We start from the raw sequence: 26,855 nt of genomic DNA, 5'->3' as shown, positions 1-26,855 counted from the left end.
AATAAGTGAAACAACTTGGGCCGCTTATATTAACAATCTGTACAACATCCAGAGCTATCCAATCAACATAGAAAGAATCAAAAATATAAAAGATCTAGAACAAAAAGATACAGCTCCCGGACAATTGAAGAACGTCCAGCAAGAAAGCGCTGCCCAAGAGGAACAAGCACCGTTGACAACGATTAAACACCTAACCGCACTAATAAGGAAAATGAAAGCGGAAGGAGCAGCTGGCCCAAATGGAATGCCGAACGCCTTATTCAAATATGACACCGACTTCTGGGCAAAATACTTGACTCCACTATTTAATTACATTCACAAAGAAAAAAAGATCCCACCGTCCTGGCAAGGAAACATCTTCCACCCAATTCATAAAAGTGGATGTAGAATGGAACCCCCTTGTGGGACACCCCCGCGCCGCACGGCCACCAGCTGCTGCGTGTGTTCCCCTCTGCCTGCCTTCTGCCTCGCTGACGCCGTGGTCGCTCCCCTCTGGTTTCCCAGTTGTTTTGCCCTAAATTTGTGCTTGTCTGTTTCTGCCGTCTGCTCGCGTATTTTGCTGTTTTTCCTTGTTTTGCCCTAAATTTGTGCTTGTCTGTTTCTGCCGTCTGCTCGCGTATTTTGCTGTTTTTCCTCGTTTTGCCCGTAATTTGTGCTTGTCTGTTTCTGCCGTCTGCTCGCGTATTTTGCTGTTTTTCCTCGTTTTGCCCGTAATTTGTGCTTGTCTGTTTCTGCCGTCTGCTCGCGTATTTTGCTGTTTTTCCTCGTTTTGCCCGTAATTTGTGCTTGTCTGTTTCTGCCGTCTGCTCGCGTATTTTGCTGTTTTTCCTCGTTTTGCCCGTAATTTGTGCTTGTCTGTTTCTGCCGTCTGCTCGCGTATTTTGCTGTTTTTCCTCGTTTTGCCCGTAATTTGTGCTTGTCTGTTTCTGCCGTCTGCTCGCGTATTTTGCCGTTTTTATTTGTTTTGCCCTAAATTTGTGCCTGTTAATTTCTTTGTATCCCCTGTGCCGTGTCCAGTTTCCTTCCTGATTGGCCGCCTACCTCGCCGCCCTCCGCTCTCGCTTCCCGCCACCGACATTGGCCCCGCCCCTTTTTCTCTTCTGTTCCCTCCCCGCTCCCGCCTCCCAGCTGCTCCGCCCACCCGCGCACTTCGCCTTAAATGGCGACCGTGCGGACGCGCAGCGGTCACGCGCAGCGGGCGCGCCGATTGTGCGCCGAAGGCGCGCCAAAGGTAAGCCCGTCTACGCCCGTCCGCGACCGGATCGCGACCAGCGCCAGGACCCCTGGCCCACGAAGACCCCGACCGACCCGCCTGACGTACTCCGCCGCCACCCTCACCGCTCTCAACACCGGCCGACTCCCAGAATGCCATCAAGCCTCTCCACGACGTACCCACGGACCCTTCAGCTGCCACGCCTGCAAGTTCACCTGCATCCGGACCTGCCTCGCACCAGCACCCACCAAGCCGAACACCAGCAGTACCCACCTCAAGTGCATCCTGCTCAACACCCGCTCCATCCACAGACATGCCATCGAACTCTGGAACCTCCTCGACACCACAGCTCCAGACGTTGCCTTCCTCACGGAGACCTGGATGAACGCCTCTTCAGCTCCCGACATCGCCATCGCCATCCCAGAGGGCTACAAGATCGTCCGGAGGGACCGAAACGCCAACCAGATGGGAGGAGGCATCGCCATCATCCACAGGAGCACCATCCGTCTCACGACCAGCACCGACAACTCCCTGACCACCGCCGAACACCTGCATTTCCAGATCCACACCAACCCGAACACCACCCTCAGAGGCACCCTGATCTACCGACCCCCTGGACCACGCACACAATTCAGCGAGGACATCGCCGACTTCGTCAGCCCACATGCCCTCCCCTCCGCTGACTACATCCTCCTGGGAGACCTCAACTTCCATCTGGAGAACAACAACGACCGCAACACCAGCACCCTGCTCGACAACCTCACCAACCTGGGACTCAAGCAACTGGTGTCCACCCCCACCCACCTCGCCGGACACACACTCGACGCTGTCTTCTCATCCAGCAAGGACATCAACTTCAGCCACACCACAGAGCTTCAATGGACGGACCACAGCTGCGTCCACTTCACCTTCAAGAAAACAACGACCCACCACCACCAGCAACAGACCGCCCGCAGAAGCTGGAACAAGATCACAGCAGACCAGCTCGCCACCTCCCTGAGCCAGCACCCTCCTGCCAGCTCAGCGAACCCCAGCCAGGCCGCCGACAACCTCACGAAGTGGATCAGCAACTGCGAGGACGAACTCGCCCCACTTGGGACCCCGCCCAGCAGACCCGGCAGCAAGAAAGCCCCATGGTTCACCGACGAACTCAAGAGCTCCAAGAAGAACTGCCGAGCCCTCGAGAAAGTCTGGAGAAGGGAACCGACACCGGACAACAGGACCTCCTTCAAACTTGCCACCCGGAAACACCACCAGCTGATCCGCGCCGCCAAGAAAACAGCATTCAAGGACCGGTTGGACAACAACGCACACAACTGCAAGGAACTCTTCAACATCGTCAAAGAGCTTTCCAACCCCAGCGCAGGAAACAACGACATCACCCCATCGCAAGACCTCTGCAACTCCCTGGCTTCATACTTCCACAACAAGATCGCGGACATACACAACAGCTTCAACAACCAACCAACGCACACCATGACCGAACAACCACCCCCCACCACCACCCTCCGCGCCTGGACCCCGATCAGCACCGAAGACACCATCCGCACGATGAACTCCATCCACTCCGGATCACCGACCGACCCCTGCCCTCACCACGTCTTCAACAAAGCCGACGCTGTCATCGCACCCCACCTGCGAGACATCATCAACACATCCCTCGACACCACCATCTTCCCCGAGAGCTGGAAACACGCCGAACTCAGCGCCCTACTCAAGAAACCAACAGCGGACCCCACCGACCTCAAGAATTACCGCCCCATCTCGCTCCTCCCGTTTCCAGCCAAAGTCATCGAGAAGACCGTCAACAAGCAGATGGCCGCTTTCCTCGAGACGAACGGATCCCTCGACCCCTCACAGTCCGGCTTCCGAGCCAACCACAGCACCGAGACCGCCCTCATCGCCGCCACCGACGACATCCGAGCCCTGATGGACAATGGAGAAACAGCGGCCCTCATCCTCCTAGACCTCTCCGCGGCATTCGACACGGTCTGCCACCGCACCCTAGTACGGCGCCTCAGCAACGTCGGAATCCAGGACAAGGCGCTGGAGTGGATCACCTCCTTCCTCGACGGGAGAACACAGAGAGTCCGCCTACCACCGTACAAGTCAGAGGCCACCGAAGTCATCTGCGGCGTCCCCCAAGGATCATCTCTGAGCCCCACCCTCTTCAACGTCTACATGAGCCCCCTCGCGGCCATCGTACGCAAACACAACCTCAGCATAATCTCCTACGCCGACGACACCCAGCTGATCCTCTCCCTGACCAACGACCCCGCCGCCGCCAGAGCCAACCTGCACGAAGGGATGAAAGAGGTAGCCGAGTGGATGACGACCAGCCGCCTGAAACTGAACTCGGACAAGACGGAGGTCCTCATCCTGGGCTCCTCTCCCTCCGCCTGGGACGACTCCTGGTGGCCTCCCGCCCTGGGCACCGCACCCAAACCGACAGACCATGCACGCAACCTGGGCTTCATCCTGGACTCCTCCCTCTCCATGACCAGGCAAGTCAACAACGTCTCCTCGGCATGCTTCAACATCCTACGCATGCTACGGAAGATCTTCTGGTGGATCCCCACCGAGACCAGGAAGACCGTCACCCAGGCCCTCGTCACCAGCCGACTGGACTACGGCAACGCCCTCTACACCGGGACCACCGCCAAGCTCCAGAAGAGACTCCAGCAGATCCAGAACGCCTCAGCCAGACTCATCCTCGACATCCCACGAACCAGCCACATCTCCGGACATCTGCGAGACCTTCACTGGCTCCCCGTCAACAAAAGAATCACCTTCCGCCTCCTCACCCACGCACACAAAGCCCTACACGACCAAGGCCCGAGCTACCTCAACAGCCGAGTCAACTTCTACGCTCCCAAACGCCACCTCCGATCAGCCAACCACGCCCTCGCCGCCGTCCCCCGCATCCGAAGAGCGACTACAGGAGGAAGGTCCTTCTCCCACCTGGCCGCCAAGACCTGGAACTCCCTCCCGACCGACCTGCGCCTGACCCAAGACCACCTCTCCTTCAGGAAGAAGCTGAAGACCTGGCTGTTCGAGCAGTAGCGGCTCCCCCCCCCCCAGCGCCTTGAGACCCCACGGGTATGTAGCGCGCTTTATAAGTGTCACTGATTGATTGATTGATTGAACCCGGGAATTACAGATTAATAGCCCTAATCGATGTGGAGGCAAAGCTTTTCTCATCCTGTATATTGTCGCTACTTCAACTTTGGATAAAAGACAATAACATAATACCTAAATTCCAAACCGGTTTCAGGGAAGGCATGGGCTGCTTAACCAACTTGTCAGCACTGTCGCTACTAATAGAAGGAGCAGGGAAAAGAAAGACTGGACTAATAGCCTGCTACATTGACCTGAAAGCCGCCTTCGACCGAGTCCCCAGAAAACGCCTATGGAAAAAACTGGACCTTTGGGGTCTACCGCCGACATTAATGGAAACAATAATGGCACTATATAGTGGAACATGGGCAAAAATAAAACTGGGAGACGGAAGAAGAATATCTGGAGAATTAAATATAACTAATGGCCTCAAACAGGGCTGCGTGCTCTCCCCAAGCCTTTTTAATATATATCTGGCCGACCTAAAAGACCATCTACAGAATACAAACGGACATCCGCCAAAATTAGCTAACGAAAGTATTCAGTTTCTCCAATATGCCGACGACATAGTAGTCTTAAGTCAAACGCCAATAGGCCTACAAAGAATAATATCAGAATTAACAGATTACTTTGAGAGAGAAGGCCTAGAACTAAACATCAAAAAAACAAAAGTGGTGAGACTAGCGGGCAATAGTAGAAGATCTTTTAAATGGTACACAAAAGGCAGACAAATCGAGGAAACAACTGCTTACAAATATCTGGGAGTTACAATAAGTAAAAACATGTCACTTTCAGACCAAAAAAGAATCATCACCGCTAAAGCACAATCATTGAGCTTTGCGTACAAAGTTCTCCAAGATAAACTGCAATGTCCATCATATGACCACCTGTTAAAGGTAATGGCAGCCCAAGTCTTACCATCACTTTCATACGGACTGGAAATATGGCATGGAAAAGAAGCAATGATAGGGGGGTGTGGGTGCACACCTGTGTATAAACAGTTAATTAGTTTCTGATTTTTGGTGAAATATTTTGTGGGTGTGTAAGGAATGTGCGTGCAATTCCCAGTGGGGAAATGACCCTAATTCCCCATGTTAGGACATCAAGGAGGACTGTGGGAGAACCCACAGTAAAGGGAATGCACAGCTCTGAGACAAAAATGTCTAAATCAAAATTATCAATAACAGTTTAAAGTTCATGAAAAATGCTCTAAGGCAATCAATTATTCATTTCATCTCATGTTTTTTACTGATGTAGCATTATGCAAATCACATTTCATAAAGCATTGTTAACATATCCGAGAAAATATATATATGTAGACTGTCCTTGTCAATTTTCAAAATAATATCAAATCAACACTAGATTTAAGCCATCTCCAAGCGGCTAAGAAAACGTAACATCCTTTGTACATCAGTCCCAATGCATTTCGGGTTACGTAAAACCCTTCGTCAAGGGAGTGCATTAGAAAATGGAAATCTTCACATTCAATGTCGCCACTGAAAATTAAAACACAACAACATTAGCCGCTAAGTAAGGCGTGCTGTTTCTCTTTCACGGGATATTGACATCTGGCATGGAGACGGAGGCAGAGTGGTAGCGACCTTCGTGAGCCCCGCTGCCCACCACCGATTTAGCACAGCAAGGTGCTGCCCTTGGGCCACCTAACATTATTAAAGAACCTCTGGTGTGCTGGGCTGCTGCCAGAGCACCTGAAGGTCTAGTTTACTAGCTGCAAGCGGAGGCACAGAGGAATCCTGGACACCATTAGGCAGCCAAAATCGTGCCGGTTGGCGTCTCCCGAGGGTCGGCGGCCGAGAGGGCTCGGCAGCGTCCTGGAACAAGAGGAGAGAAGGGCAGAGGTTGTGGGCTAGAGGGAGATAGGCAAGTGCACTCTCCCCCCGCAGATTGGCGGTGAGTAGCAGTAAGGCTTGAGTAAATCCCTCGCGCAGATCCCACTGACAGGTCTCCCATTTCCCGGCGGCAGGCCAGCTGAAACATCGACCAGTGACTCCTCAGCATGGCCGGCGGTGCGCAGATTCATGAGAGGCTGAGGCATCGTCTTTGTCATGTCCTGGACCTCACCCGCTGCCCAGTAGCCTGGGCTGTGCAGGGGGAGTGAGTCATCGCAGCAGACTGCAGCTGTTATCGTGAAAAGTAACAGGTCAGCCCCCCGGGTGCAACTAGCCTTCACTTGGCATGCTGCAGAAAACTATGGCAAGCTGTTAAGAGGCCTGATCAACACAAGTTTAGCTTGCTAAGTATGAGGACGGGGGCCCGGCCATAACGCAGCCCAGGCACACCAAGCAGTGTGGGTTAAATAAATATCTGCCTGTCTCTGTGGGGTGAGGCGTGGGAGGGGGTAATAGGGCCTGTAGTGACCTTTGTGCAATAAGGACACAGGATACCGGTAGCTTGGTTGCATACACTTTATATTCCTGACCCTTCCCCTGGCCGTCCCTACTCTAACTAACCCCTTTCCTGTTATCCTCGCTCCTCCCCTTCCTGTCCCTCCCACATCTCCACCCTCTAACCACTAGACTGCTGCTGACCACATTACATCTCCCCTCTTCTTAAACAAATGCAACTTGAATTATAAATGTCTATAGTTCTTCAATCAGCCGTGCAGGTCTGCGTATGGTGCGTCGCGGTCTGAGATGCGCCTCTGCGGTCTCGGTTGCAGACTCATGCTGATTTTCGGATCTTGGCAGAGGACTGCTGGAGATTGACGTTTCCGTGGCTGGGGCTTATGGTGACTTGTCAAATGCATCTTTAAATGCCGCAGTACACTTTTGAAAGTGTGACACATTTCGTGTGATCCTTTTGGTTTCAGATTTCGCAGTTATCATAGTTCCCTTTTGTTGAGTGACCATCAGGGGTTCAGCCCGATAGCGACAGTCCGTTTTCCTCCGCTGCTCTTGCTCGACTAGCACCCAATCTCCTTCCTAAATGGACAGGTCTTTGGCTCTCCGCCGGGCATCCGCATAGACCTTCATCTTTTCCTTGTTCCTGCGATCGGTGGCAGCCAGGTCATCATGTGCTCCATCCAGTGTGTGGGACTGTAGAGCCTTCTCCAAAGTGGGTATTCTAGTTTGTAGGGGGCGCCCCAGCATGAGGGTTGCAGGGCACTTTCCGGTGGTCGCATGGGGAGTGGTGCTGTATGCCTGTAGGACTTCATTTAGGGCTACTTGCGGATCCTTCTTGTCGAGGGCCGCCTGTTGCAGTGTCTTCTTCAGAGTGGCCATGAACCGTTCAACCATTCCGTTAGCTTGCGGCCACACAGGAGTGATCTTACAATGCTTGAAATTGAGATGCTTAGCAAACTCTCCGAACTCTTGACTGTTGAACCGGGGTCCATTGTCTGTTTTAACTTTGTTTGGTATGCCCCAGGTAGTGAACACTTCATCCAAGACAGCAATGGTAATGGCAGCTTTGGTGGATGAAACAAACTGCGCGATTGGGAATCTGGAATATTCATCCATGATGACTAGAACGTATTTTCCCGATTGCAAGGGCCCGAAGAAATCTAGAGCAATGTCTTGCCAGACGCGAGTGGGTAGCGCGGACCTTTGAAGGGAAGCTGGGGGTTCTCCTTGGCTCACCAGTTGGCATTGAGGACAGTCCTTAAGAGTCAGTTCGACCATCTGATCCAAAAGCGGGAACCACACCCTCTCTCGGAGCGCTCTTTTAGTTGCCACCATTCCCCCGATGCCCTTCATGCGCTAGATTGATTACACCTTGGCGGAGTTGCATGGGGATGACTATTCTTTGGTCTCGGAGCACAAGTCCATCTGCTGTGATGGATAGCTCGTCTTTTACGTGTTTAAATGCACTCAATTCTTGCCTTTCGCCCGGGTCTCCGTTTTCATCCTCATTGGAGTGTCTCCAGGTATTTGTTTGTAATAGATGCTTCACTTGTTGCAAGACAGCGTCTTGAGCAGTGGCTACACAGATGGCTTCCAGCGGGACAGCCGGTGGCCTGGCTTGGTCGACCACAAAGTGGATGTATTCTTCCGCAAGCGACGGTCCTGAAGCACATGAGGGTTTAGGGTGTCCAGACATATAATCAGCTGGGTTGGCAGACTTACCGGGTTTGTGTATAATGGTGTACGTATACTCCTGAAGACGCAAATAACATCGTTCTATCCGAGGAGGCATCTTTGCTCGCGGGTTGCCGAAAATGGTCACTAGTGCCTGGTGATCCGTGACTAAAGTGAAGTGCTTGCAATACACGAAGATGTGGAAGTGTTCGCAGGCCCAGACGACAGCAAGGCTCTCCTTCTCAGGTTGGGAGTACGTCCTTTCTGTGTCGGTCAGGCTTCTGCTGGCATACGCAACCACGTGCCTCTGATCGGTGTCCTGATCAAACTGCGCAAGCATGGCTCCTAGGCCGACGGGGCTGGCGTCGACTGTGATCTCTGTTTTCCTTTTGGGATTAAAATCGGCTAAGTTATCTGCCGACTCAACAGCTTTCTTATCTCTCGAAAGGCTTGTTCGCATTGTGGAGTCCACTAGAACGGCTGCCCTTGCTTGGTGAGATTGTAGCAAAGTCTCTTATGTATCGAGCACAGTAACTCGCCATTCCTAGAAATACCTCACCAACCTCCTGTGGGCTTTTCATGTCATTTAGTGCTGTTATTTTCTCAGGATCCGGTTTCATCCCTGCTCCTGAAAATGTGTCCAAAGAATTTCAACGTGGACTTGTGAAATTCACATTTCTCTTTGTTCAGAGTGAGGTTGGAATCTAGGAGGGCGTGACAGACTCTATCTAGTGCCGTGTCATTCTCTTGCACTGTTGCACCATATACTAGGATGTCGTCGCTATAGTTCAGTGCATTTGGGATGTGGTGAATTGTCTTTCTAATGGCTTCTTGGAATATCTCTGCGGCAGAGGAGACTCCGAAACTGAGCCGCTTGTATCTGAAAAGTCTGAGTAGTGTAGCAAAAGTGGTGATGGATCGTGACTTTTCAGGTAGCTCAAGCTGGTGGTATCCTTTATTAAGGTCCAGCTTGGAAAAGACTTTGGCTCCATTGAGGGACGTGATCATATCACTCAGATGTGGACCAGGATTACGTTCTCGCTCAATGGCGGTATTTGGAACCCTCATGTCCACACACAGGCGCACTTTGTCTGGGGTACCCTTTTTTGGCTCAATTACCACTGGGGAAACCCAAGGGGTGGGTCCGTCTGTTCTCTCAATTATGTCAGCCTGTAACAGTTCTTGTAATTCATCCTCCATGGCCTTCTGGAGGTGAAATGGGACTCGCCTATGATGTTGAGCGACAGGAGTCACCTTCTCATTGATGTGTAGACGTACTTGATATTGTGTCATTTTCCCGAGCCCAGTGAACAACTTGGGGAAACTTGTGGATGATGTCTGAGTCGTCACTTACTCGATAGAGAATCTCTACTAGCCTGAGTCGCTCAGCGGTGGGGAGGCTGAGGAGGCAATCTGCTTCTGGTCCTTCGATTACATGGATGTGAGCGGGTATAGTGTGATCCTTGTGAGTAAGAGTGGTTGCAAACTTTCCTAGGCATGGAAGTGGCTTTTTAGACATCCAAGTATACACTCTTACATGTGCTGGGCTTAATGGAGGGGTCGGCTTCATTCTTTGGTATTCAGTCACTGGGATGTGATTTAAAAAGACGCCGCTGTCCAGCACACATTTCGTCGCGTGATTTCCTACGTAGATGTCCAGTCACAGATATTTTTTGCAGTTGATCCGGGTCAGCCACCATGCAGATGTACTCATCACTATCTTGTGACACAGGGAACAGTGACCTTGACTCTTGCGACTGTGATCTCCTCACCCACTGCGACCTTCGGGACTCTGCTTGATCGCGAAGACCCAGTGGACGACTCTCGGCAGTCTTGAACTGCTTTGGCATGATGTTGCACAGTTGTCGGGTGAGTTGACCTGGCCTGATCTTTGTGTTTGTCTTTCCGATACTATCCGCACACATTCTCAAAATGATTGTCTCTCCCACATTTCCGGCAATCTTGTCAGAGTGCGGGACATGCGTCAGTGTGAGGGAAGTCGTATCCACACCGGTAGCATTTGAGCGGACGTTCCCTTCTTCTGCCTCTCCTGCTGGAGTCATGACGTCTCCGACCACCGTGCGGGGGATGTATTTTGGGTTGTGACGTCCTCTGTCCGTCACGAGAATGGCGGCAGGTGGTGCGCGACTGGAGTCGGAACGCCTGTTCCCGTTTCTCTGTGCGTCCCGCCTCCATCTTCTTGGAATGTTCTTCTGCCTGGTCTTGCACTCTGGTCTTCTCTTCTATTTCATCTAGTGTGTAACTTTTCTTAAGAAGTCGTCTTCTGAGGGATTCTGACTGGCATTCTTCTATAATGCGCAGCCTAAGGGCATCTTCTGTGGAGAAGTTGTCAAATTCACAGTAGCTGGCAAGCCTCCAAAGTCTTGTGATAAACGTGCTCATTGGTTCGTCCTTCTCCTGCGATGCTAGGTTGAAGGTGCATCTTTCGTAATCTAGGTTCTTTTCTTGCAGAAACTTTTTATTCAGGGCGTCACGTACTTTGGTGTAGGACCCAGTATCATCAGTAGGCAATTATTTGATGAGCTGACTGACTTCTTTCCCCACAAGGTTGTGCAGGGCAATCAATTTCCGATCTTCTGTCACCTGAGACCCTTGCATAAAATCCTCAAAGTCCTCAAGCCATTCTTGCCATCTAAGGCCCATACCTCCTCCAGCGCAAGTGGTTCGGGTGGACGTAGAAATGGCACGCCCATCATGTCGAGTCGGTTGGGTGGTGCTTGACGTGGCGGCGATTGTGTCATTTTCCTTTAGCACCCACTGCGTTGACGTGCAAATGTGCTCAGGTAGTCTCCTGCAAGGAGATCAGTTTTTTCGACGCAGTCACTCACTGAGGTCGTGGGCTATTTTACTATGTGCACCCACTGCAGAGGGTCGTGGACTTGTAAAACACTTGTTTCGTGACCCTTCTTTATATCACTTTCGCACGTATGCACGTTCGGGCCTCAAATTGTAATTTCTGGACTTGTATTTGCCAATGTTTGATTGTGAAGTCACTGGTGCCTGACTTCAAAATAGCTGCCCTATGTCTTTGATTAGGAAGGGGAGCCACTGCCTGACTTCAAAATGGCCGCCGCTATGGAGATCTCGTCTCCCACGGGACTTGGCTTAATTCACTCTCCCCCGGGCCTCAGTCTCCACGGACAGGCACTCACCGAGCAGCCGGTCTTCTTAGCAGGCTGCAGACTCTCAGGCAGGCTCCATACATCCAACGTTCCTTCAGGCAGAAGGTAAGATCGGGGTGGGCTCCCGGCAGCAGTCTCACCACGCGATGTCAGAGGCTGGGGTGGGCACCCAGACCTCAGCTGGCACTCTTCACACGCGATACCCGAGGCTGGGGTGGATACCCAAACTTCGGCGGGTACTCGTGCTGGCAACGTCACGCACCACAGCGCTTAGGCAGGGTTCAGGGCAAACAGGCGGGCGCGACTCTGCGCGTTCCGGTTGGCGGGGAATGGCACCTCGAGGATCACGCTCGCACTTTTCACACGCGGCGTTTTATGACCCACTCAGCTGATTGGGGATAGCGCGTCTAGACCGTGCGCCGCATCCCACTCTCGTCGACAGTTGTAGTGTCCTTCGTGCAATAAGGACACAGGGCAGTGTCTGTGGGTCTTCTGTTTCTCATCTGGGATGTATGATTTCTGAGGTAAGATGTAACTCAAACATGCTCATCTGGGATCTTTCAGCCCTGCAGTAGGACCATTTTTCCTCCATAGTTTCTTTTATTGTCTGATGCAAAATTTGTTGTTTGTGCTTCCTGGTCCGATGAAACTCACTCGGTACCTATGTCTGCAGTTTTAGTCTTGTATAGTACCAACAACACGCTTTTCTGCCTCTAAGCTCTCTCTTCTGCACCACATCAAAGAGTTTGTTCCTTGAATCTCTCCGTGCCCTCTGCCCCCGGGTGGTTCTCTAGATCGCACTGATGAAGACAGGGATGAAGGGATAAAGGCACAGTTTAACTTCAATATTCCGCCTTTTTTTGCTTCCATAACACTTTTTTTAAACTGAGAGAAGCGGTTTCCAGGCAACCCCTCATTCAAGTGGGAGGTTAACCATGCTGGCCCACTGCACCCTCATCTCACATTTTAGAAACTACAATTAAAGGAGACAGCAAAAGAGACAATGTGAGGTGTGTCGCATGTGAGCCGAAAAAGAACAGAAAAGTAGGGAGAGAGAGAGAAAGAGAAAAAGCGAGAGGCTAGGGAAAAGGTTGTGACTGATGAGACAGACAACAGAGGTGAGACGAGAGAAAAGAGAACAAGAAAAAAGGCTGGAAAAATAGAACCAAAACATTGGAAGCAGTAAAGGAAAGATGAGAGGAAGCAAGGAGGAAGTTGGATGCGAAAAGAGATGGAGAGAATGCGATGGAGGGAATAAATGTAAGGTGTGGGTGTGTGTGTGTGTGTGTGTGTGTGTGTGTGTGTGTGTGTGTGTCTGTCTGTGTGGCTGTGTCCGCTAATACTCTCTACTACTCTCTAATGCTCACCTATTGCCATTGTAAATGACAATACCATTTATTTATGTTTTAAAAAATAGAAAAAAAATGCCATTTACAATGCCAATAGCTCTAACTTTAACAAAGCCGAGGCCATTGCATTGTAATGCTTGTTCTCAGCCCCCGCTTAACAGAGCTAGGAGCGAGAGTCCTTTTTGCCCGGGTTTCAGAAATGAATCCTGGAATTGCACACGGTTGTGCGTGTTTTTTTTGTCAGCTCGTATGTGAATGAGCTTTCAGTGCTTGTATTTTGGTAACAGAGCACGCAATAGGCCAAAGGTGGGCTCATTGCTCCACCCACGGCCTATTGGTGTCGGTTACGAGCACCAAAGCCCATATGCTTTCAATTATCGTGCCCAGACACTGGCACGATAATTGAAGACATATGGCTCGCAGTGGCGCGTGCGCACCACTCGCAGGCGTTTTTTTTTTCCCCGTGCGGCTTCTCAATAAACTCATATTTCCTACCCCCACCTCTTGTTTTTCGTTCCATTATGCTATTTGTAACTTTACTTTTCCTACTATAAATCTAGGTTCAAAGCAGGAGATTGTAAACGAGAAGGAAATAAAAGCTACGTGTTTTACATCGGCGAAAATAAGAGACAGCGGCCTCGTGAGAGTAAACATTTTTATGACAGCTGTCTGGGCAACTGTGCGTCAAAGTCTGCTTCGCTTGTTTACTTGCTTGCAAGTATTCAGCACGCACTGCCTCTTTAAGGAGCGCAAGACGTCTGAGGCCTTTGGCAGGCGCACCTGCGAATCTTTAAAGCGGGTTGGCGGGAGGGTTCGTTGGTCTCGAGTAGCAGGACTCTCCTGCTTTCCAGGCCCCAAATCATGGAAGTGGTCAGACCCGTGCTATGCTGAGCCTCCTTGTCTGCCCGCCTCCTGCTGCCCCCAGGCCTGTGCTCGCCCAGTAGCCGGACGGCGAGGCCCAATGCCCTACACGAGCAGGGCTACAGCATCCTGCCCCTGCTCCTCCAGGTCCTCTCGGACTGGCCCGGCTGGAGGATCAAGGCGTCCCATCCGAGGCTGCCCCGGTCCAATGCCCGGGGCCTGCGCTACATGAAGCGGCTTTACAAGACGTCTACCACCTGCGAGGACATCCCCCGGAAGCACATGAGCCACTAGTTAAACACCAGTGGCTCTTCACCCCGCATGCCAAGTGCCACCCGGTTGAGGCCGGAGAAGTGCAAAGTGAGTTTTTTTCAGCTGTGCTGTCAGTCTTACTTAGCTCATTCTTCTGTGGAAGTTTTCCATTGTTTTAAGAAGATCAGAAAGTTACATGGTATTATGCAGTTGTAGAGAAGAGTTTGCATTGTTTACAAATCCATTTTTCAAATAGTATTGTAAACCCCGATCATGCAAATTACATTTAGAGTGTTTGGTTTGATGATAAATAGCAGGGACTAAAGAGAATGACGAGTAAGGCTCTATCGTAGTATTAACAAAGGAAGTGACTTGAAGGAATATAACAGACAAAAGGTAAAATTTAGAAGGACCCTAAAAAGTGACCCTCTATTAGGAACCTTCTGTTTTTATTGAAGTCCTAAATGCTTCTAATTTTTCTAAAATGTTGCTGCTTATGAGTAAAGTAATATGTTTGTTGTCCTTGGCTCCCGACTGTATGATCTGATTCAAGGTGGCCATTTATCTATGGGACTCTACGATGGACCTAGTCAACCCAGCTCTGCCATTAATTATGTGGTAGATTATGTTTTCCTAGAGGCTATAAACATTGTTGCTGTTAAAAAGGTCATTTGTTCTATTTACTCTTATAGGGAAAGTTGGTCTGGATGATAACTCTGGGTGTGTTTTGAGAGGTAATGTGGTGTGGAATGGTGTGCACATTTGTGTAAGTTTCATATATTGGTAATGATTATCACAGTCATTCAAGAATCATCAAGCAGCTGGTACAGCGATTCTGCAACAAATGCAGAGATGCCGCCAGCTTACCTGTGCCTGCCAGGGCCTTTCCATACCACATGCTTGCTCCACATCATCTGATAACGCACACCACATGCTCTCTCCACATCATGTGATGACACACGCCACATGCTCTCTCCACATCATCAGGTTATATTGAGCTGTTATATTTGTACTAGTTGATTCAATGCCCATCAGATTCCCCGTGTTAGTCTAATGTTCTGATTTGTTACCTTTGCCTCAAATTGTAAAGCGCTCTGATATCCTTCGGGATCAAGTCTGCGCTATATAAAACTTTATAAATAAATCAATGACCCTAATGCCCCACAGCGTCAGGAAACTTTGCATCCCTACCAGGTGGACCCAAGTCATAACTGACACACTCGGCCAGTCCTAGCTTTTTAACTAACCCCACTTTGCATGTTTAGGTTTTAGAGTCTTGCACATGTTATAAAAAATTGAAACTACAAGTTCCTGAATGCATAATATAGCCTTGTTGTGCCACAAATGAAAGGTGGCCTTTTGATAGGTATAATTATTCCTTAATGTCTGTTTCTTTAGCTCACTAAATGCATTCTGGGATCTGTGGTTTTAGTTCAGTTGGTCACATGAATATGTATTATGATGCATGCTTCGTTGTCACGGGAATAGCTGCTCAGGGGTTTTTAAGGAGATTTCAGATATTAGGGGCGCTCTGCCTCAATTTCTACGTTACAGTGTGTAGTGTAAGTGAGTCGATGGGCAGTACGTGAAGAGCAGACGGAAAACGCCCTTAACCGTCTAAAAAAAGTCAATGACTTAACAACAAATACACAGCTGTGCTCTCGCAACTACAATGGGGTATCAAAAACTTAGTACAATGACAAATGTAATTCAATAGACAGAAGCAGATTCTTGAGTGTTTTTCTTGTAATAGCAAGACGATGGTTTAATGTATCCAGACTTGAAGAACAGTCACAATTAGCCGACACGTGTTTCGTCGTGTACAGGTGAGTCAACACGACTCTTCAGGGCTTTAGAATCAACTCAGAACAATTGAGTTGAGAAAAGTCTGGTACTTTCTAGTAGCGTTCACTGAGTTATCCTATCCTCATATATGTTAATTAATTGGAATGGTACATCCGGTTACGTTAGGTGCAAGACATTAATCTTGATGCTATGTTTCGCCCGATAGGGTAGGTTAAGAATTCCAGAATTAGCGCTTAATACGGGTGTGTATTAAGCTGTACCGGGAGGGGATCCACCTGTTAAGACGCTTATGAAAACGGGTGCGTTTTCTCGATCGCGGTGTGCAGTAGTGTGGTATCCCTCCTCTGTTGTTTCCCAGTCGCCGTCTTTCGAAAACGGTCTTGCACATGTTATAAAAAATTGAAACTACAAGTTCCTGAATGCATAATATAGCCTTGTTGTGCCACAAATGAAAGGTGGCCTTTTGATAGGTATAATTATTCCTTAATGTCTGTTTCTTTAGCTCACTAAATGCATTCTGGGACCTGTGGTTTTAGTTCAGTTGGTCACATGAATATGTATTATGATGCATGCTTCGTTGTCACGGGACACCTAGGACCACGTACTGGGCTTTCGTTCCCAGACGATTGCACTCTAGTCCTTTCGAAAGCGTTTGATAACTTGAAGTCGACCAAGACTACAATTTCCTGAATCCATTTTTTAAGTGAAAGCCGGAAAAGCATACCTATTGTTCAGTCTTCCACGATCTTGTGGTGTTAAAGGGTCCATGGTGATCCAGCGTCACTATAGAAATTCTGTCTCACATGCGTCACCATTCACTACCTAATACTCACCAAACTAATCAATAACCAGGCCCATGCACTAAGACAGAAAATCATGAAGCTGAATCATGTGGCCTAATTTACTACACTATTCATGTATACATATTTACAACTGCAGTATAACATTTTTATTCATGAATTAACAAAGAAACATTTAATTAGACCACAGAGGGCAACGGATTTAAACTAATGGTAACAACTCAAAAATCAAGACCAGCTTGACGTTTTAAGTCTTTTATTTTAAATTCTCAAATTTCATAAACTTTATTAGCTTTTTATTAATATCAAGCATTTAATTTTATTAATTAAATTTTATTCATTTAATCATTGGCTCAAAGGTCCGACACTTCATCTTTGCATAGAACAATGAATTAAAGAAAACATTAACCCTATTCCCTAAGTTAGCTTTCTGAACTGAAAAGAAAACAAATTTTAATAAACAGTTGAGTCCTTACGTGTCCATAGGAAAACGGGCAGCACTTCGCCCTCAGGAAACAGTCAGCCCCGCTCCCCTCAAGAGGCCTAATTTTTATACCTTTCTCACTCGCTAATCTAACTAAATGATATGTTTTAATAAACTGCAGCACCCTGATTTGTTGCTGTCTGTCAGACCACCAAAACCACCTCTTCCAGAGTGACATGAGGCGACACCGGCTTCCGAAGATTCGCTACCATTTTAAAAGTTGTTTCACTGATTTCCTCCAGAGCTCGGCAAAATCATCTCTGTCATTTCCTTGGCCTTGTAGAAATAACATCCAGAGCACACAGCGCACAAGTCTTTTTTGTTTAAGCCACAGTTCATTCAAAAGTATAGCTTTCCATGGAAAAGTTCCAATACGACTGTGCTTGGCTCTGCTCACGTACAGGCTAACCAATATTCTCCAGTACTAGGCCTCAAGCCTCTCTCTCGGGCTAGTATTTAAACAAACACAAAAGAATGATTAATTCAAGTAAAATAAACCCTTCTGTTACCCACCCAACCATTGCTAATAATTAACCCATTAATAAATGGCATCTAGCAGAAGCAAACAAATAAAGCAGCACATAAAATATCTACCATTCTTCATATAGTCCAGCTGAAGTCTTTATATTTCTGAAAGAGTAAAAAGATGATAAAATAATACACAGACAGACAATCACAACATAAGACTAACATATAAGCACATATAATAAAAGCACATGCCATAAAATGATCAGCCGCATATTAATAGTGACAAAGACAATAGGACGAACAAGACAAACAAAACAATATTAATCATGTGTTACATGACAAACTCGCAAATGCAACAAGAGCGCATGTCATTAGTCCCGCGTGTTCAAGTGTATGCAATCTTATACTAAGTTGAATTAATTAAACAAATCATGCAACAATTCATTAATAGATTAATTCATGTTACAGGGAATAAATTTCACGAGTCAGAATAAAATAATTTCTGAAGCTCGCTCCATCAATGGCAATAAGATAATAGACTTGGTCTGTCCTTTTTACAGGGCTTTGTATTCTGGAAGTTGTATCTTTTTTGTTGTGAAGACATAGCGCTCCTCAGATATATTGATGTGCATCTTGTGTGGGTAGATGGTGCTCCGGTGTCGGATGTCTGCACTGCTCCACCATGGCAAGGCATACCATACATAAAGAATTAGCTTTTTCACGTCTCTAAATATTGACATTTACAGCTGGGTGATGGCATTTGCCCCGAGTGCAGTGTGCAAGTTGAAGCTAAAAAAAAATGTGTGCAAAATACCTCAAAATCATTGTACTAAAGTTGTGACAAACTAATCTCTAGTTTGTTTTTTTTGTAATATTCTCGCATTTATATTGCGTTCTTTTATAAACGGGTGGCTATTGTGTTTCAGGTTACCTTTGAGACGACAGTTCAAGAACGTCGTCAAACCATATAACATGCAAACCTCCCTGTCCCATTACTTTCAGTTGTGGCCTACCGTTTCACTCCTTCTGCAAGGAACCTGTTCTTTCTCCTTAGCCAGTCTGGTATCACTAATGACTGCCCACAGCCCTTCTAGAACATTAATTTGTTTTTTTACCTGCTCGGGTTTTGAGATCTCGTCACATCATTCACTGGACAGGCTGTTTTTAAAACACGTCACGCACACTTCATGGCTGGGCATCCGGTAACGTAGGCATTTCCGGTGTGTTGGGCAGGCGGGAAGCTGCTTTCAGGGTCAGATGGGATACAGTCATTCCTCCTTACATCCCTGCAAGGTCAGATTCTAGCAGCAGCCCTTTGGTGCGTGCTACCGTGGTTGCTCTCTTTTCAGGTGGAGCAGCACTCTTTTCCAAGTAGTTTCTTCTAAGCTGTAAAAGCCCGCAGCCTGCCACGTGCTGCTTCTCCATATGTGCGTGCCAGATTTATGCCAAACTGACCTACGCAATAGCAGGAGGCTGACGGGAAGACCTGCTACACCGCTTCAGAGGAGTACACACAAGTGCCACGGGGCAAAAAGGAAACTCGGATTTTCTCTCTGTAGCAAAACCCCAACCAGCTGACACTGCAGCCATCTTGGGTGACTAGCCACTCGTGTTCTAAGTCTCTGCAGCGCCATCCCACTGCCCCTGGAAGTGTGGCAGCCAACGGCCCTGAGCTCCAAAGGGCTAGTTTAAATTGGTGCGGACACTGTAGCTTATTCAACAAAGAAGTGTGCGAACAGGCCTATTGGTTTTGGCAGTGCTTGTTTTATTACATGAGACTGGCATAATATTCAGTGTGTCCCATTTCCTTTGTTTTAGCTGGAGTCTGGAATGCTGAGTGAAGGGGTTTAACAGAATGTTGTGTGGTCTGGCCTGGAGGCTAGTATAGTGTTCGTTTTAGGGAAGATCAATCCGACTGGACCTACCTTTGATGTGATCCGAGGGCCTGAAATGGAATAAGGAACATAACCTCCTATTTGAGTAGCTCTTATGAAGTCCCAGCCTTCTCACTTCATCAGCTATTTCAGATTACCTCTGAAGGTAGAGTCCATAGAATGGCCTTACTTTAATGCTCTTTGGTACACAGAGAATCGAGGAACCTTTTTAGTGTGAGAGACTGCTGTCGATGCTCTTATTGAAGACCTGTAATTTGGGACCCATAGTTACAGTGGCTTCTTCCTTTGATGGTTGCTGGAATTAAATATTTAATCATGTTGTCATTTAACACTGCCATTCGATGGACTGCACGGGTACTTGGCTCATGAAAATCCAATCCCACTGATAACCTTGGACCCATTAACCCCCCCCCCCGTCTCATGAGTAATTGTAGTGTCTGATACCAAGAAATGCACACTGTTGGAAGCTCGAAGAGATGAGTCTTGTCTGACGATTGGATGATATTGCCTGTAGGAGGTTATTATTGTGCTATCCTGCGAAGGAGACACTACATAGTGTCCCTAACCAGATTTAAGTTTCGATTGTATTGACAGTTATTTGCTTTGACTTGCAGTCCTAGAGTAAAAGCGGTTATTGCATTTGTAAGTCCTGACTGACCGTTCGCTGAGTTTTTTGAGAGGTCAACTGTCAATAAATGTCAGTTATCACTTTGCTGTGGAAAAACAAAAAAGCCAGTACTACTGCGTGCATTATTGCAGGTCCCGGTGGCATTTGTTAAAGTTAGAGCTGTTGGAATTGTAAATGACAATGCCCTTTATTTATCTGTTTAAAAAAATCATAAATAAAAGGCATTGTCATTTACAATGCTAATAGCTCAAACTCTAATAAATGCGGGCCCTATTGCATTGCAAACGCTTGTTTGTTTTTGTTGGGAAAGTTTAATCCAACTGTGCCAAAGTTATTAGCGAAACAACCCACTTTTTCTTTGGAAACTCTCTCCTAATAATAACTACAAAGTAGTGACTGTGTTTATATATATTTTCACTGAAAAAAATAAAGGTTAATGTGGTATTCTGGTTGGGTATGGTTATAATCTACTTTGCATTAAAAAAAAAATCTGAGAACTTCACTTAAAGAACAAAGGTGCTGTATAGTTAGGCAAAAATGCCAGTTAAAATGTTACATTTTAAACTGGAAAAAAACCCACGTAACTATAGTGTGTGCCCTGTTATATACAGTGTTGACATCCATTACGTCATTTCAAATGTTATCAATGATGTCCTAGAACATGTTGTGAGTTATGTAATAAGCAGTGCATAGTAAAGGTGCGCGTTAGTTACTTTAGTTAACTATAACTGGTGAATTTCAGTAGTTTTTTTTGTTATGTTTGAAATCCAACATTTAAATAATATCTACACGTAACTATAAAGTCAATGTAACCTTTATTTGAGTACATTTGTATTTTAGTTTATTTAATGAGGCAAAGTCATATTTGTATTACCTTACTAGGTCTACCCTGCACCAGGCACTGCGCCCAGCCTCCGCTGCGAATGGCTATGCGCAGAGGCCCTGCGCCCAACACCCCTTGTGGAACCAAGACCCCTTTGATGACCAACCCCATGGTCTTCCAGTGCCTCCAAGACCCTGCTTTTTTTTCTTTGCAGTACTATAGTGAAATTACACTGGCGTGTTGAGCCCCGCAGTAGTAATGCAGTGACATGAACCAATATATATATTTTATATATTTGACCCCCATGGTCAGGGTACCCTAACCCTGCTCACCCCATCCCATTCCTATTTTGTGTTGTATACATCATGGTGGACAGTCATAAATTGGCAACTGCAACTTTCTCTGCAAGTTGCAGCCAAACAATCCCATGACATATTTTGACCTTGCGGTAGTACAGAGAGGGGGAGTACCATGCCAGCCAATCAGAATGCTTGTTTTGGGCATGCTGTACTCAAGAAATACTGCAAAGGTACATTGTTGCTATTTATACACATAAATATTTGGGCCAGCTTTCTGCCAAATTTTGTGTAATTCCTTTCAGCCATTCCGGCCGCAGTGCTATTCAAAGTTCCTACGAGAAATTGCATAGGGGAAAATGTTCTCCCTTTTCTTGGCCCCTGCCTAATGGACCACCACCATTTTTTTCATGAAGGAGCTGAGTTGACTTAACTGTTTTCTGTGGAAAGATTTTTGAAGATTCATCAAACCGCACCAAAGTTATTCGCAAACCCCCCAAAAAATCCAAATCCTATGGCAAACTGGTCTTTATATATTATATACAATTTAGAAAGAAGGGGCTGAAAGAAACAGGTGAAGTGTGTATCCATTAAAAAATATATATATCATCTCTAAATGTCATGCAGAATGATGCGCACAATAGTTGCAGCCGCATCACAACTTTTCTTTTTCTCCCTTCCAATGTTACACAGCTTCCACTTTTTTTTCTGAGGCTGGACAGCATCAGCAAAAAGCCTTTCCAATCTAATAATTTAAAAAAAAGGACTTATTTGCTTTGCTAGTTCATAATTACTGCCAAAATACATTGTAAACAGTATAGAATGGAAAAAACATTGAACAGTAAACTTGTAGTGAGAATGGTCTTCTATTTGTCTTTTAATACTTTTCTTTGTTGTTCTAGGGTACTGTAATCATCATTGCAAATCATGGTGACAGAATTGATATTCCTCCAGGAGCAGTACTGGAAAATAAAATTGTATCTGGCAATCTTCGGATTTTGGATCACTGAAGCGCAAAGATGCTACAATAGCTCTTACTATATAAGCCTCTATTAGGAGTAATGCAACACACACATAGAAGAAGCTCGGCCACCTACCACTTCAGTGTACCCTGCAGTATTGTGTTAAAATAGTTATGTGATGTATTTAATAATGAGCATAGCTGTGTGCAAATATAGGTTTGAAAGCAATATCCAAATGTCTATAAACAGATATTAGTAAATTCAGAGTGTAATCTTGTAGGTAAATACAAGTGCAATAACTGCTCAGGAGAGAGAATAGACTATTTGATGAAATAATATAATGCAAATACTATGCTTTTCAGTTTTTGAGTTATCTGAAACAAAACAAAAATATCAAAGACTGTATGTACTGGTGTCAAAGTAGCTTCTGCCGCGAGTAATGCTGTTTCTGATTCTGTGGCGTGCAAGAGATCGCTGTAGATATCGCTTTCTTACCTCTTGCACTGGGAGAATGTGGTTTGGAGTTCAAGGTCGCCCCTAAATTTCAAAGTTCCTGATTCTATATTATTGCACTGCTTTTGTTGAGGGTGACTGGCCAGAATGCACAAAAGAGCTGTCGCGCCTGTAGCACTCATTTCATGGTAGATCGTGGAACTAATATTTATTTATAGTTTCTTTTCCTAAATAAGCACTTTTCTCTTCAGTAATATAGTTGTTCTGCTGAGCCGAGTATTATTGAAACATTTCCCTTATTCTTGTTATTCGACTTGGACATTTAAAGTCTTTAAGAGGTGAGCAGTACCCTCACCGCTTACACTACCATCTGCTTCCATGACACTGATGGAACCACATACATGTATGTTACAGAAACAGTTTTTAAATCCTTACTTTATATGATAACGTAACAGACAACGAAGCTGTGCAAGGTTTTATTCCAGTTAAAAAGCATAAATCCTTAGGACAATCATCCTTTCAAATCATACTGATGTTGTGGGCCACGTGATTTATTTAAAAATATATGATGACATGCATTGTAATATACTGTCTCATTAAAGCAAGGTTGAATACATAATAGAATTGTGTGTTAATGCCTCTTTATTTTGGATGGGAAGGTATCTGGATCAAAGACGCACTGTTTTTTGATAGTTTGAGGCCCGTCTCTGCAAGAACCATAGCAGCACAAATTGTCATATTCCATTCTGTAATCAGCACAATTTTAGGCACTCAGAAGTCTACTTTGGGGGAGATATCAAGAACGCTGCCAACATTAGGCAATAAAAATGCAGGCACTTTTTAGTGTTTCTGAGTGCTGCTACCAGTTTGTACAGTTTCCATAAGTACAAAAGTGATCAATAAATTAACACCAGCTTCATACACTCTTAAATATACTATAGTAATGCAACTTTAAAATTGTACAAGCTTAAAATAAAAATATTCTGTTACCCCACAGTTTTTTTTTTGCAGGTGTTTAAAAATACAACCAAAACTTCAAAAACACTTAGGATCAAGTAAGACACTGACACGGTTTAATTGAAAATACCCACGTAGGTCAGCAGATACTGCAAATAAGTACTTTTGCCCCACCACAAGTAGCAAGAGCAAAATCATCCCCATAAGAAAAAAGTCTACAAAAATTCTGATTGCAAATGCCAGCATTCTAAACTAACATCATCATGGTCTCCAACCAATCCCTGTATGTTGCCTTTAAATGATAGTAATGAATCGTCATGGGGGCGGGGTTAAAAAAAAAAGTGATGTGTTCCATCCTTTCGAAGTCAGCGAGAGACATTACTTTAGAGGGCCCTTTATTTCCACCATACATAAAAATGGCGTCCCTGTCATTCCGTAGCCACGCACATGTGCGGTGAAGCATGCACATGCCTACAGAATGATGCTGCTTCCATTAATGTTTAGTCAAAGCGGTGCAATGCGGGTCCAGATCGATACCAGCGGTTCAGCATATCCACATAAGGTAAACGTACGTACGGTGAATGGAACTGATTTACATAGTCAGTGTTATCCTGAAAATCCGGTGAGGACTCGCCCTCCTGGACCTACATTTATCACCCCGCAATGTACCCCTACAAATGGTAACATTGTGTCTGTTGTAAACTACGGATAGACACCGTAAGGAGGTTTTTGTGTTGCAGGCTTTTCAGCTCCTGTTGCTTACCACCATGTGTGAATAGGTTGTATGCAAGCAATAGTTTACCATACATCGATATGTAAAAAAACAAAAAAACAATTTAGCTAGAGAACACATCTTTTCGACAGAGAATACAATTCAGAATTTTGTAAATTATACCATCATTAATTAATGCAGCACACCGCTAAATCATTTTCATTTCCAGGAAATGAAGCTCCGATGCAAAGCATCTATACGTCTTCCATGTGAATGCAAAGAGCTACAGTGTATTCCAGACTGTTACGGCTGTGCTACAGCCATACATGTACTCTTGGATTTGGTCCACTGAGTCCAAACAGCTGATCATTTGTGCCTCTTGAAGGACATCCAAATTCCCTGACAGTCCTGCTGCGACAATGTTTCCCAAAAAAACATTTTTACAGCCTGGGTTGAACTTTGAGCTACTGAGCAAGTCTGATTGTCCCTAATGCATCGAAAGTTCCATGTTCAATGCGATCATCACCTCTTCTGCTCCCAAATCTCAGCCATGTTAAGGTCCAAGTAGTTGAGGCTTTTCAAGCCTTGAACATGTCCAGTGTAAAACGCTACATCTGCCGCCACCAACCTGCAAAAAAAACAAAAAAACATTTAATACAAATAAGTGATAGAAAATGAACAGTTATTAGAAACGGCTGTAAAACTATGATTACTTGTTTTTTTTAAATTATTTTTCACTTTACCAGACATCCGAGATACAACGTAAATTTCTCGACTGACACTTTTTTGGGAAGGCAGACATTGCTCTGAATCTTGCAAGGATTATGCTATTAATTATTTACTAATAAATTGCTGAACCATGTGTGCCTGCCCCAGTGATGCGAGAACAGCTCAGATGAGCTAACCTGCCTCATCTACCATTAGAGACTGAGATAGTAGGGCTTAAAATCATTTATGTCTTTAAGGCCTACTTTCCTAGTAAATTTCCATTTGGGGGGAAAAGGGATTTTTTGGTGCATCCACAATAGTCCTGACACATTTCGCATGGAAAACACGGGGGAAATGGTGCATAAGAGGCAAAACCTATAGTAATTGGGTGCACAAACTGACACGGTATTTTATGCTTCATTCGGGGCTGGTGACTTCAGAGTTCATAGGTAATGCTGCTCCCACCATGCACATATAAATAACTTACTAAAATACTGGGCCAATATGAAGCTAGCACTTTAAGTTTCTTCTTGAAGGAGAGCCATTACACCACTCGAGTGTCCCCCAAATTAAAAAAGTGATAAATGCAAAACCTAAGTAGAGAGCAAGGAAACCTCTGGATGTGATTAAAAAGATGTCAATGAAAGCACATTAGTTTAGTTACGCACTTTTATGAAAGCTATTATAACCCAATTACACACTACTAATCATTTCTATGAGTCCAACACTTAATTTTTATAATCCTTACACGATTATTCCCTACTCCCCAGAGACTGGTACATTTCCATGACCTCATTACCATCCAAAAACAAATACATGTTGGGACAATGGGAGGGCTGGGTTTCGACTCAGTTGCACTTTGTGTGGCGGCTAAAGAAACTGGCAGGTGGGTGATGAGTCTGCTGCATCAGTGTTAGAAGTAGTTGACCACCTACTGGATCTTCATTAGGAGGGACGTTTAACCTCACATAGGGAAAGAGAAGGAAACACCCAAACCCCAGTTGTAAGATTGGGAGAAATAGGCCCACGATGGGGAATAGGAGAGGTAACAGTTTGGACCTGCTGGCCATTGTTGGACACTATACAGAGACACCCTTTCTTAGACCAACGTACACTGTGCTCATTCATACCGCCTTTGATGTGTCTTAAGATAATCCCTTTCACTGTAAAAGCCTGTCTCCCCTACACAAAAGAAACCAAGTCTGCTGGTCTCTCCATTACCTTAGCCCAGATGTGATTCATCTGCTACTAACACCAAGATATCTTTTGCATGAAACACAGAACTTACCCACCTCAATTTTGGGCCTCAGCTAGCACTAAATGTGAAGACGTGGGTATCCTAACCAAGGCCCATCTGACTAGGGAAGGTGTAAAGATCCAGGGAGATGGTGAGGGACGTTATCTGAAACTCCAACTGACGTGGTGGCAAGCTCAGTCATATACCTTTCTCTTCCAGGGGATCCTCATCAATAGTCATGAGCATTAGAATATTCTGCCCATGCGCGGGACCCCGGAAACACTATATTATATGTGCCCAACATATATATATCCATAATATATATATATATATATAGATATATATATATATATATATATATATATACACATATACACAAATAAGCAATTGCAACCTACTAAACACCAGAGCTGAATCATGCTTTAAAGAATTTCCACCATACATGAAAAAACATGCATTAGAAACATGAGAAACAACAACAAAGTTTGTTTTAGAACTGTTTTAATGCTCAGAAAGCAGTAGAAATTCTTATAAAACACTAAAAGCATAGGAAGCTCCCAGGCTGCATTGCAAACACCGTGTCTAAAAAGACTGAAAAGCTAACCTGTAGCAGTATGCAATAAACTGACACTGTGCCTTTAAGGCACTCATGAC

The 26,855-nt window shown here is 45.8% G+C and overlaps 2 protein-coding genes across 7 annotated transcripts in view; one reads left to right on the top strand and one right to left on the bottom strand.

Moving 5' to 3' along the window:
- Positions 1–23,206, top strand: part of UGP2 (UDP-glucose pyrophosphorylase 2) — a 534,584-nt gene extending 511,378 nt beyond the window's left edge. For all 3 annotated transcript variants that reach the window (XM_086927618.1, XM_086927620.1, XM_086927619.1), the window contains exon 10: positions 22,075–23,206. In XM_086927618.1, coding sequence (XP_086783744.1) covers positions 22,075–22,182 — 108 coding nt within the window. In that variant the 3' untranslated portion in view covers positions 22,183–23,206. The remainder of the gene's footprint in view (positions 1–22,074) is intronic.
- VPS54 (VPS54 subunit of GARP complex) overlaps positions 23,051–26,855 on the bottom strand; it is a 599,465-nt gene continuing 595,660 nt past the window's right edge. For all 4 annotated transcript variants that reach the window (XM_086927614.1, XM_086927616.1, XM_086927615.1 and 1 more), the window contains exon 24: positions 23,051–24,884. In XM_086927614.1, the coding sequence (XP_086783740.1) occupies positions 24,779–24,884 (106 nt within the window). In that variant the 3' untranslated portion in view covers positions 23,051–24,778. The remainder of the gene's footprint in view (positions 24,885–26,855) is intronic.

The sequence above is a fragment of the Lissotriton vulgaris genome, chromosome 6, assembly GCF_964263255.1.
Source record: "Lissotriton vulgaris chromosome 6, aLisVul1.2, whole genome shotgun sequence".
Taxonomy (NCBI): Eukaryota; Metazoa; Chordata; class Amphibia; order Caudata; family Salamandridae; genus Lissotriton; species Lissotriton vulgaris.
This window is presented reverse-complemented; position numbering and strand designations above follow the sequence as displayed.